Consider the following 13,415-nt stretch of genomic DNA (forward strand, 5'->3'; position numbering starts at 1 on the left):
GCATGATTTCCAAATTGGGAAACATTGAATTTCAGATCAAGAGCATGAAATTGCCGCCCCCCAGCAAAGTGTCGCCCGGGGCGGACCGCCCCCTCCGCCCCACCCTAGCTACGCCACTGTCTTCAATCACTTTTTACTTTTTCAAAAAATTATTATCGCAACCAGGGTTCCGGATAGAGAGTGAGAATCGCTCACTTTTAAAAGGAATCTAACTAGAAAAACATTTCGATGCGGAACTTCCTTGCGATTTTGTTACGTTTCTTCAAAAGCTACCAGTTTGTCTGGCACTCTTGGCTTCCTTAAGAGGTTTTCCATCTCCAGCTCAGTCACTTTCCTATGCCGGGCTGATGAGTGCTAATAAGCACGAAACTGCAGTCCTCGGCTGGAAATGACTGAGCTAGCGGTGTATTTTATGAATAATATGATTTTTTCAAAAATCACTCTCAATTTAAAAAAATCTCACTCTAATTTCAATGGAGAGTAAGATTTTCTCACGCACATTTTTTCCTCTAATGGGAAACTCTGATCGCAACATGTAGAAAATATTATTTTTATGAATTTTATAATTTACAGTAGACCCTCGTTTTACACGGGTTTATTTTACGCGGCCATGAGTTTCGGTTTTACGTGGACGGGGCAATGCAAACATAAAAAAATTTCCCCTCTTTCAAAATCTAAACTCCTAAAGATTTCAGATTACACGTAATAAACTGCATTTTAGCGTGCTAATAATTGAACTTGGACCACTGGAGATATTTTAAGCAATCAGTTCCAGAGCTGTATTCCAGAAGTCAAGTTATTAAACTCACACAGTTCAGAATTCACTGGAAGAATAGCTTTTTGGAGTGACAAAGGAGGCTAAAACCAACGAGGATACCGACGTCGGTGACGCACAATCACATAAGTTCATATTGAAAATTTTGAGCCATTCCTAGATAATAGAAATAATCTTTCTTATTTGTTAGTGAAGGAAGATTCTATCATGGAAATGATGCAAGTGATCATGGATGCGTTAATGCTCTGCAAAGAATTACAGGGAAAAATTCTTAATGACTGCCAAAAGACTATCATAGCCAGCTTCTCTTTATAAACAGGACATGACATTAATTTATGTTTTCTTTATACATGCTGTGCATAAAAGTCGATACAAGGACACATTAAACTTATTATACAATTAGTCATCAATAGAATAAAGTATTTTGTTATCTACGGAACCAAACTCCTATTTTAACACTCGGCTTCGATTTACGCGGAATTTCCGTGGAACGTAACCCCCGCGTAAAACGAGGGTCTACTGTAATTACACACGAAAGTTATTAACTGTCATCGTAATCTCGTATGCAAATGGAAAAATAGCGAAATAAATTCGCTTTTGAACAATTAATCCGCTGATACAACAAAATGATGCATAAAAAAATGCATAAGCGGTCCAGTCTCCAAAAAATTAATTACATACAAAATGATGAAAATGGGCTGGAATATCTGCAAACGTGATCTACCTTCGTTATTGTGACAACCAAGAAAAATTGTCGGTCACGCAAAATGGTGAGACGAAGTGTTTTAAGCTGTGAGCGCCATTTTAACCGTGGGTCTGCAAAACATAAAAAACAATAAGCAGCACATTAGCACTGGAACACTGCCAGGAGAGAAAATGCTGCATCAATTAATTTTGTTAGGTTAGTATTAGAATATAGGATTATCGTGTTTGCCATCAACTTTAATGAATCATTTCTCACTTCGGGCTACACCTAAAATATTCGTTTTACGGTGCGAAATTAATAAAAGAAAGCATATGCAATGCAATAATGAACACTAACCTAATTCTACTTTTAGATGCAAAACTTCGATGGAAAGCAGATTATTATCAGAAGCTGTTTGGCTATGTAAAAGTCAAAAATTAATTTTCAACAGTTCGCAGCATCGTAAAAAACTATTCTTAAAGCATTTAAAAATTATACAAATAAATATTTTCATTTTATCTTTGCATTATAAATGGTTCACAGGAAGGCTACTTAGCTAGTAAGGGGACTGTATAATATGTATTATCTTGAAGCTTTTGCGATTAATAAATTAGCCAGTAAACGGTCTTTGTTCAAAACACAAAAAAATTTGAAATGAGTCGAATCGTCACCCTTAAATTATCAAAATAACCAATAATTATCTAAATTAGTCAACTCATCAATCATTACTTTTGAGCAAAACGTGATTTTTGTAAATCGTTACGAGGAATTGCTATTTATCCTCATTAGAGCGTCTTTGATGTTCCTTTGATTTTTTTATGAGGCGATCTAGTTCATTGTTTTCAAACTAATTTTCATCGTCTTGCTTACAAATCGTATATGCGGTTTGCTCTCATTTAAGGCTAACTCAAGAAGATTTTACATCAAAAAACTCTTTTTTTCCTTTTTTTAAATGTGTTTGTGGGAAATCACGTTTTTTCAAGATAAACACCTATACAGGGTGCTTCCAATTGCAAAAATGTTCAAAATAAGATGCAGAGTTGAGATATTGAAATGAAAGTTTGAAGCAAAAATAAAAATTCGTCAAAAATTATAAAATTTAACTTTTTATATGAGCCCTAGGTCCCCTAACTTATATTCAGGGAAATAATCTCCGTTGAAAAATAATTCCAACACAAAAAGTTTTAAAATTAGTACGACCAATATTCACCGAGATATGAAACAACGCAGCGTTTTGCGACTTACACCACTTTACAATCGCCGTCAATAACACCTTTTGGGTGAAATTCAGCAGTTAACAAGAAACCCAACAAGTAGAAAACTGCCGAAATTCGTGACTGCAAAAAACATTACTTGAATTGAAAATGCCAAAATTCAAATGAGTTTCAAGGGCTAGGTAGTGGTTTTATTTTTTAATTTGTTACAAGCTATACACAAGTACACACACATTAAATTACCATATATTAAACTTAGAACATTTCCACTAATTAATATTATTGATATAATTACCTTCTGCATGAAAATTTAGTTTTTTGAAAAAAAGTAGCAAATAATACTTGATGTATGCAGGAAATAAATTATCTTACAGCTTTCTGCTTTATTGAAGTTAGATGTTGGATATTGAACATACTTAAAGAAAAAACATTAGAACATAATGATTAAAAAGTAATAAGTTAATTTTTTTGTGCCAGATATTTCAAAATTTTAAATTTTTCTGTATGGAAATAAAACTTTCAGAAAAAAAAACCCTCTGAAAACCTCTTTTTCCCTTTAAAATTTATAATTATTTTTTACGACCATTACCATCTCTACCTTTAACTGGCATACACAGTCCAGTCACATTAATGTGACCACCACGTACTTTCCACGTCAGAGTTAAATAACCAATCATAGAAGGCAGGTGGCAGCACAGTGCAGTTGAGCGTATATAAAGGGTGTGTGAGGGCTTCGGAAAACATTTCAATTGTTGCCGTAATGCAGAAACGAAGCGATTTATCCCACGTACAAAAGAGCATTATCATTGGCTTTCGGGCCAAGGGTGGAAGCATTTTTGAAACAGCCGAGTTTGTGAACGGTTCGCGTGCCGCTGTGGTAAAAGTGTACCGTGCATGGCAAAATGGGACTGTCCAAAATCAGCGACGTGGCAAATGTGTTGCACCACAGGCCATAGATGACAGAGGCGAACGACGGTTGCGGAGATGCGTTTGGGCAGATAGACGGGCTACCGTTGAGCAACTGACCACCAAAATGAACCAAGGGGCTACCAAAAGTGTCTCCCAAACTACTATTCAGCGAATATTGCTGCTTCTGGGCCTCCGAAGCAGACGTCTGGTTCATGCACCTATGCTGACTGCTGTTCATTGACGACGAAGGCTAGAATTTGCACGCCGGTACAGTAGCTGGACGTCCACTGAAGGTCGACAGGTAGCGTTTTCAGATGAATCGCGTTTTATGCTCCATCGAACAGATGGACGTTGGCGTATAAGGAGTGAAACCTCTGAAAGGAACCACCCTGCAACCATTGCCGGAACGGTCCAAGCTAGAGGCGGGAGCATTATGGTCTGGGGAATGTTTTCCTGGCATTCTCTGGGTTCACTGATCATTGTGGAAGGCACGATGGATCAATACAAGTACGCATCTGTCCTTGCGGACCATGTCCACCCCTACATGCGAATTGTTTTTCCTCAGGATGATGGCATCTTCCAGCAGGACAATGCGAGGTACTATGCAGCTGCCAGTGTACGTGCATGGTTGGAAGAGCACCAGGATGAGTTTACCGTCCTCCCCTGGCCAGCAAAACTCACCTGACTTAAACCCAATCGAGCATCTGTGGGACCATCTTGATCGAGTTGTTCGCGCCATGGATCCTCAACCACGTAATCTAGCGCAGCTGGCCACGGCATTAGAGTCGGCATGGCTCAACATCCCAGAGAACACCTTCAAGGACCTAAGTGACTCTCTTCCTGCACGTCTCGCAGCAGTCTGCTCTGCGAAAGGTGGTTATTCTGGCTTTTGACAGATGATCACATTAATGTGACTGGACTTTGTATCTATGTCTGTATTAGCCAGATCTGGTGCCATGTATATGTAGCGTAGACTAAACAAGGAGGCAATGCAGAAAAGTCTCTGCTGATAAAAGATTTTATACAGCTAGTTGTTTTTTTTTTTTTTTTTGTCAAAAACTGTTTTTTGACAAGCTAAGTGTGAACCATTGGTTTAAACTGTCAAAAACCCAAGTTGATGCTGAAAAATCACAAAAGACTAATTTTATATGTGAACCATCTTTTCAGCATAACTTAAATTCATTAACACTGGCTGACGTATGCAAAACATTCACACTCGACAGCAGTAATTCAAAAATTTTATTTTATTTTTTGTAATTTTTTTTCTTAAGTCACAATGTGAATTGTTTGATTATTTTTTGCGGATGGAGGTGAAAAATAGAATAAATTTTATAGTTTCATGAAAGATAAAAAATGAAGCACAAAAGAAAAAAAACTTTTATAAAATATGACACTGTGATTTATCATGCTAATAAAATAATCATTTCCATTTCTAATTTTAATACAACAGTATGACCGTGGTTCAGAATATTGCAGTTAGTTTAGATTGCATATTCTTTTAAAATTGGGTGAAAAAAACAAAGGAAAAAAAGTCATTCAAAAACAAAAAAACACACAACGGCATTGAACTCTGCATTGAACTTGCCATGTTCATGTTCTGTCACATTCTGGACAGCATGAGGCTTCTAACCTGCTGACTGAGTGACACAGCCTCACTGATGAGTCGCTGTACAATTAGGAAATGCTTAATAAAAAAACAGAATAAACCAATTTTTTCGAAAAAAAACGAGAGTTTTCTGCATATTTTTATCTCTGGAAGCAGTAAAAAAATTTCCTTCAAATAATGTTTAACTTATGAAACTTGATCAAGCTTTGAGGGAGTTATGGCATTGTCACAAAATTAGAGAAATAACATATAAGATGTACAACTTCTCTGAGCAGTAACCTTTCCGTTCTGTGAAAATGTGGCTGCATAGGGTAGCCGCTCTTCAAGAGATTTGATTATTCAACTCGAACTATACTATCAATGATATAATTCCACTTTAAAATGATGCTGAATAAACGTCAAGAAAGGAATATGTTTTATTCCATGATTTTTATTTTTTAGGAAAAAATGATGCAATTTTGTTTGCAGTTTTTCAGAAACCATATTTGTTTCTAATTTCTTTAACTTGTTAAATCAAATCCCAAATTTAGTAATCAGCTACGGCTTTTAAGTTAAAGATGATAATAATTTTCATGAATTTTTGCTATGTTGAACTCTTTTTGTTTATCATTTGAAACTTAATGTAAATCTGAAATACCACCTAAAAGGCAAAAAAAAAAAAAAGTTTACAATAATGAAAAAAAAGCGCCTAAAACGTTTTCTTTCGAGTTAAAAATCGAAATTTAATTTTTCTGCAAGTTTTACTTACATTATAAATTCTCAGAGAAAACTTTTTGTGAATAACTTTTGTCATCACTGTACCTTTTTATTCTACATCACAATAAGCTTGCAGAAGAATACATATAACGGAATAGAAATTATGAAAGGAAAGAAAGAAAAATAAAGAGTGGTTTGCAGTAAATTGAATTTTCGGTAAAATATGATTACGGTTAGTCCGACCAGGGCATAAAAAGTCCGTATTTGGGAGGGGGGGGAGTGTTTAAAAACATTTTTCTCTGATGAATTGACTGCAGTCGCTTCCTTCAATACATTTCCAGAAAGAAAACAACTAGAAAATGCTGTGTTTGTCCACAGCTGGGTTTTCATTCACTGGATTGGTGGGGCACTTCTGTTTTTCATTTTGATTCCGCAAAATGTTTGATGTAGAGGTGCGACATCGATGGCAAAACATCGATGTTAGAAATTAAAACATCGATGGTATTGATACATCGACCAAACAACTTCGATGTTTTAAAACATCGATCTTTTTATTAATATACTAGAGGCCCGTGGCCCGTCCCGAACTTGTTCGGGTTAAAAGTGTCTTAAATGAAAACTATGAAGTTTTTTTTTTTTTTAAATATCATGGTATAACCATTTTTTGTTCCCTTTTTATGAGGTTTTGAAAGAAAGTGATTCGCTTCATTTCCTTATCAAAGAGAGACCAACCTTTTCTTCCCCGGGAACAATATAATCTTCCTAATGTAACGTTATACTGCGCATAATTGTTCGTTCGACCTTCTGTTTTGATGATGATGGTGGTAGAAGAAATTTTCGTTGCAAATTGCAATTACTTATTTATATTAAGAACTGAAATGTGCAAGGACCATGGGAATTCGAGGAATATGAGCTGGCTGACCTGCTGCTGGTCCAGTAAGAATAATACTTTAAATCATATTGGTCCATATTGATTTTACTTGGGGATCCATTTCCATTGTATGCATAGAACAAATGAAAGTTTCGCAACGAAATTATTGGAATACCACCTTTAATTTTAATAGAATAAATATGAGCTTTTAAAAGTGTTCTTAAGATACAGAGATCGTACTAAGTTTCTAAAAAAAAAGATGACTTTAAACAGGCTTGAAGTATATCTGCAAGCGTTCATCTAGGGAAACACTGGAATAGTTCGATTAAAGTCACCGGCAAATGCGACGTTGACACCTCTCATAATGTTGTCTTAATCTTTTAGTTGTTTTAGAGTTCTAGCCATGGCTTCTATATTCAAACAGTGGCTCTTCGAACATCCGTCCTGCCTTATGGGGCTGACCTCTAGAAGACGCTTTGCAAATGAACCCTTTTTTTCTTATGAAACGTTCGGTGTCTTTCTAAAGGGGAACATTCAAAGTAGTTTAAATCTAGCGTGGTCAGTAAGTAAAATTGCTGCAATTTAGTTTTATAAAAAAAACTTGCACACACATCCTTAGTTTGCTTGTTGATCTTGGCCAATGGTAAATTTATTATACGTTTTTCAGTTCCACCGGGTGTGCCGATAAACATTGTTTTAAGTTCTGGTATCATAGGCGAGTCACTGATCGGTTACTAATTTGGTTCCGTGATTATAGAAAAGTACTTATTTAGTAAGTTACAATCATGATTTATCAATCTTGTTACTGAATTGTTTTCGTTGATTCTGTGCTAAGCTAGCAAACAAAACTTTTTTAAAAAATCCCATGGACCCAGGGTTTTTTGGGTTTTTTAAATAAAATCCCAAAAAGCCCAACTAAAGCTGGGTTTTTAAAAAGAAATGTGGGTTTTTTTGTCTTTTTTTAGGGAAAATTGGGTGCGTGTAGCATATATTGTAGTGTAAGTATATGGACAAAGCACAAAAATTATCTTGGGGAAAAAAAAGGCTGGAAAATTCAGCGTTTTCTGAAGAAAAGTAAAAAAGACGACAAAACCCAAGAATTGGTGAAGTTTCAGGTTTTTTAGTTTCCATGATTTTCAACAGTTAAGGCAAAGTTACTTCTCGAGTGATAAAATCTACTGTTCGTTTGTAATTAGTATTTTTTTTTGCATTTTACTTTATTGTATTTCATTTTGTTATGCAAAACTACTATAGAACCTCAAGTACTAAATCCCTTTTTACTGAATTCCAGCTTAATCAAGACTTTTTTTTTTTGAATTTTATGTTGCCTGTTTTTCTATTTCTGTGTACAGAGTAAGAAATATTAAACTTTTTCGTAAGTTAATGAAAATTCTGGACATCCTATTCTGTTTTCTGTCCGACTGTTTGCAAAACCTGTTAATTTCTAAAAAATATACCTTGTGTTTATTCGAGATTTGTGACGTGTTGGTTTGCAGAAAATAATTCACATGAAAGCCTTTTAGCTAGATTAGTTTCCTCTGTACAATCTAAAAACATTGAGAAAATCAAACGTGACAGGACTTAGTCAAGATAATTTGAGTTATTTATTGACCAGTTAAAGGTAAAAATTAAATATTATATTTATTCAAGATCTTTGAAGTATTTTTTTAATGCCGTTAAGAGTTAAGAAATACTATTAAAGTTCAAAATTCAATTTTTATGTCCATTATCTGTGGTGAAGAACAAATAAAAAAGAAATTTAAATTGTAAAAGAATTTAAATTATTTTCTTTTAAATTTTCTTTTCAGAAAATTAAAAAAAAACTCAAAAGTGGGCTAAATAATGGGTTTTTTAAAAAAAAACGGATTGGCCCCTTAAAAAAGCCGGATTGGCCCCAATGGTTTTTTTTTTTTAAAAACCCATTGGGGCCAATCCGGCCAACCCTGGGTTGCATCGGATGGTTGATTTGACGATTGTCCATAGGATGCTTTCATTAACCGGTAGCTCTATTAGAATGTTCCTGGTAAATCACCAGTTAACTGGTTACTCTATTTGAACATACCCTCTATTGTTGATTTCATTTAACATAATTTAATATTAATAAATTTAACATTATCATAACAATTTTAACATGATTTAGAAAAATAAATTTTATAAATTGCAAACTAAATTAATATTAAATGTAGAAAAAAAATGAATCCCTAATATTCGCAACTCCAGTGCTCGAATACACTACCTTGCAGTGATTTGCAAAATTAAAGAAAAAGGTAAAACAAGCACTCCAAGTGTGTCTGTTGGTAAACATGGGCACTTTGTTATGAGTATTTATTAACGCATTCGACATATCTTAGATTGCTTTTAGCAACAGAAATTGTTTAGTCCCTTAATGGCATTCTTGAGCTTCTCAAAATAATGTTAGTTTTTATTATTTCCCTCTAAAAAGTGAGTCGATTGTAGTAAATGGCGAAAGCTTTAACACAAGAAAACTCTGGATTAACAAACTTCGCATTTGCAAGAAATTATCAACGAAGATGCTCGTCTGTTCAATGCATTTTTTTTTTTTTTGAAAGTGGATAGTGTTATACCAGGTTAATTTTTTTTATTGTTTTGTATGAATTTATAAGAATATGGGTGTTTTTTATTTTACTGCAGCATTTCGTTGGAATGGCCAGTATGCAAAATATTTTCTTGAATATATTATCATAGAACGAAATGAAAAATGCTTAACACTGAGAATTTTCATCTCCAAAATAATGCTCCAACTTTACTTTTGCTTACATTATCAGTTAAAGAGTTTCACCAAAAATTTGTTTAGGGTCATAGTTTTAGTATTGTGCGAGCTAAGAACCCTTGGCGAGATTTCACATATCAGATATAAACCATTTTCATTTTTTATCTTGTGTGGATTAAAATGGTAGAAAGATTACAGAATTCAATAAGTTTAAATAAATAATGGAAGATCATTTAAAAAGAAATTATCACCATTTATTCGTGAGAATTTTATTGATGATGCATGACAGAATTAAATTATAATTCAGAAATTAGAAACATGCGAAACAGAAAAAAATGAAAATTAACGGATTCGGAAGTTTGAGAAATAACTCGTCTTCAAATGTAGAACAATTAGCGCTAGCCAAACAGGACAAAGAAGTATCATTTTTCTCTTTTGATAATACCGGTAAACAAAGGTTTTGTTACATGAATATCAGGGCCTGATTAACGCACGGTCCGGCGGGTCCGCGGACCTGGGCACCACAAATTTAGGGGCACCAAAATAGCCTAGCCTAAATTCACTTACTTCCCTTTTTTTTTTTTTTTTAAAGCTCATTTTACTTTTTTTCAACTTTAAGGGAGAAGAAGCTCAAATTTTTTTAAAAATCAGCTTAAAACCTCATAAAGTTAAAAACATTTTGCACAAAGAAGTCGTTGTCCCTTAGCTCTGGAATTTCAAAATAATTACTCGGATGACATAGATGAACATTTTCCAGAAGAATTAACACACTTTAAAATTTTTGCAAAAAGTAATCTTTCACCTGGAGAATGTTTAAAAAGGATAAGATCTCTAAACATTACACATACATTTCCGAATGTGGATTCAGCCCTGCAGCTTCTTCTTACATGCCTATCAGCAGCTGTTCCAGTGAACGTTCCTTTTCATTTTTGAAAAGAATAAAAAATCATTTGAAAAGCTGCGTTTCTCAGGATAATTTACAGGCGTTTTCCTTATTGACCATTGAAAATTCTGTGACATCAAACATAGATTACAATTATTTGATCGACACATTTGCCTCTGTTAAAGCCAGAAAGAAGCTTTTTTAAAGCTTGATGTCAGAATTAGTAAGATTTTTTTTTTGCAGTTTTAAATTGTTTTTTGACTCTTTTTCGCCTTCAGAAGCAATTTTAACTGCGATTAGTTAGGTGACTATCAAGTGTTTGGTATTCAAATCCCAGATTTAATTTCAAATGTAGTAATGTTCCTTTAAAATGTAGTTTCTAGTAATTAGGTTTCTAGTATGAATCATTGACTTGAAAATTGCGCGGATTTTCTCATGTGGGGGGGGGGGGCACCAACATCTACTCAGGACCTGGGCACCAGTTTGGCTTGATCGGGGCCTGCATGAAATATTTATGGTGTTCTTATGTCCACAATAAAAATGTAATTCCATCAAGAATTGATAAATATCGAATTCAACATTGTGGAAATGGCTGCTTACAATTACGTAATTTGCACTAATTTCTAATGTTTAGAAATGCTTCTTGAATTCTCATTTCTTTCTACGTGGAATATCCCGAAAGACTTTCTACGCTACGGGCGTGCGTTTGTTTTACCTTTTTCATCCGCCATTAGATGGTGGCTGCAGTGCCCCCTAGTTGGAGTTGCGAATTATCTCAATCAAACTTGACCATAGTAAGGTATGACAAAAAAAAAGTTCCAAGTTTAAAAGTTATTTAATTTGCAAATCTTTAAAATTGGAAAAATATCAATAAAAAATGGAGCATAAATTTTACTGAATTTTTGAACAAATTAGTTTATTACTAAAAGATAAGATTCCAGGTTAATTTTTAAAGATTCACAACATTCAAAGCATTAACAACAAACAAACTGGAAACATAACATCTATGCTTACTGAATAACAGGAATGTTCACACCTGCGTCGAGTTTTACATACTTGACAGGTACGAATATTTTCAAATACTTAAGGAGTCAATTTCATACAGGATGTGCCACATTTATTAGCATCACAAAACCAAGATTCACTTCAGAAACAATGCAAAATTTAAAAGAAGAAATTAGATATTCGATAAAAGCCATTTAATTAGAAGCATATTATTTATAAGGAAATGAAACTAGGCCTAATGCCGCTGAGGTAAAATCACAGCATTGCCATAGTAAACTGACAAGCGAGATGCACATAATCGAACACAATATCAACAAAACGGATTGAATACTAATGCTTCTTCGATTGTTTATTTTTTTCTCTTTCTCTAATTACAGTGCGTTTTCGAGCGTTACGCACCGAATACGGTAAATCCATGAGTAAAACGTACGTAGCTTTATCGCAGATCGTCCCACAGACCTTAGATTTCGGAAGAAAATATCTTACCTTTAGCGTACGTCACGTATGCGAAGCAAGCAATAAAAATTCCAAGGTATTTCATATTTAATACATGTAAATAATCACAGTATATCCAGTTCTAAAAGGCAGAAAAATAATATTTATTTTTCTGGGTTAAAACTACGTGAATACCACACACCACACGAGTTGAACTGCTCGTAGGATCGCTACTGCATGTCTCTCTCTTTCCACATTGAAGGGTTACCATAGGAAAGCTTATCTTCACCGCCAAAAAACGGTTGGCGAAGTGTTGTGTCTCGCCAAAGTGTAGGGGAGTTCGGATTGGTGTGACAAGGTTGGAATTGAAAAGACGATTAATTGTTGTCAATATTAATTGCTACGTATATCCCAGTGGCGGATTAACACGTTTGGGGGCCTGTCGGAATGTGCTTTTGGGGTCCTTTGTGCCTTTGTCAATCATTCTTCAAATGAGGATTTTTGAGAAACAGTAATCGTATGTAAGGCAGCAGAGATCCAAGGGGGGTCCCTTGTCAGTTATGTCTCTGGGCCCCCTCCGGTCCCCAAAAGAAGAATCTTTACGTTTCTCTTTTATTCGGAGTCCCCCCCCCTTTTCTTCTTTCCTTTCTTCTTTTTATCTATCTTTTTTTACGTTTTTTCCATCTTTCTTTTTTCCTTTTTTTTTGCGTCAATGTTGCCGCCCCCCCCCCCCCGAAGGCCCAGGCCCTAGTTTCCGACTCGGCTGACATGGCCTCTCGTCGGTCCTGATCGTATGAATCGACAATACCCAGGCGTCTCCCGTCTCCAAACAATGGCCCGCGAGCAAATAAAATCTGGCCCACAACAACGAACTTCTAAACAAACATATTCGTTATTGCTAGGTTTAATTACACTGGGAGAATTTTCTATGTATATGGGTCATTCTCACAAAATCGGTCATTTTCATGTCCCTATAATAATTCACAAATGTTTTACTACTCATATATATTTTATATTTTCAGGATAGAGTTTAACAAGATCATTAGAGAGAGAGAGAGAGAGAAGTAAAATTTCTATTATTTTATTTTGAAATAGTGGTACCCGCACGGCTTTGCCCGTAGTAGAAAATTAAAAGGTCATTTGGTTCGCCTGTATATTTACAAATAATGGATGATGAATTTCTCGCCAATTTGCTATATTCATTTGCTTGCCCATGTTACGGTTCCATGTTGTGATAATTTTCTCGGAAAATTTTTCTTAAAATTGGAATGGAAAAAGAACAAAATCGAATTTTAGAAAAATCGCTTTGAGGTGCACATTCCCATGCTATAAACTAATTCTGTGCCAAATTTCATGAAAATCGGCCGAACGGTCTAGGCGCTATGCGTGTCAGAGATCCTGACAGACAGAGATCCAGACACAGAGAGATCCAGAGAGACTTTCAACTTTATTATTAGTAAAGATACATCTTTATTTTGGGAATGAAATTGTACCCAAATGTCCTTCCGTCACTTGTCCGCCACACTCTTAGTAAAAGATAAGCAAAAATTATTTCTAAGCAAACAAATAATGAGCTGACATTTTTGGGGTTTTTTATTTCAAAAT

At 34.9% G+C, this 13,415-nt stretch overlaps 1 protein-coding gene across 1 annotated transcript in view; it reads right to left on the reverse strand.

The window, feature by feature from the left end:
• LOC129229936 (calsyntenin-1-like) overlaps positions 1 to 12,036 on the reverse strand; it is a 294,336-nt gene extending 282,300 nt beyond the window's left edge. Inside the window, 1 exon segment of the mRNA XM_054864318.1 lies at positions 11,862 to 12,036. Coding sequence (XP_054720293.1) covers positions 11,862 to 11,916 — 55 coding nt within the window. The 5' untranslated portion in view covers positions 11,917 to 12,036.
• Between the last annotated feature and the right edge of the window lie 1,379 nt (positions 12,037 to 13,415).

The sequence above is a fragment of the Uloborus diversus genome, chromosome 9 (genome assembly GCF_026930045.1).
Source record: "Uloborus diversus isolate 005 chromosome 9, Udiv.v.3.1, whole genome shotgun sequence".
NCBI classification, from domain to species: domain Eukaryota; kingdom Metazoa; phylum Arthropoda; class Arachnida; order Araneae; family Uloboridae; genus Uloborus; species Uloborus diversus.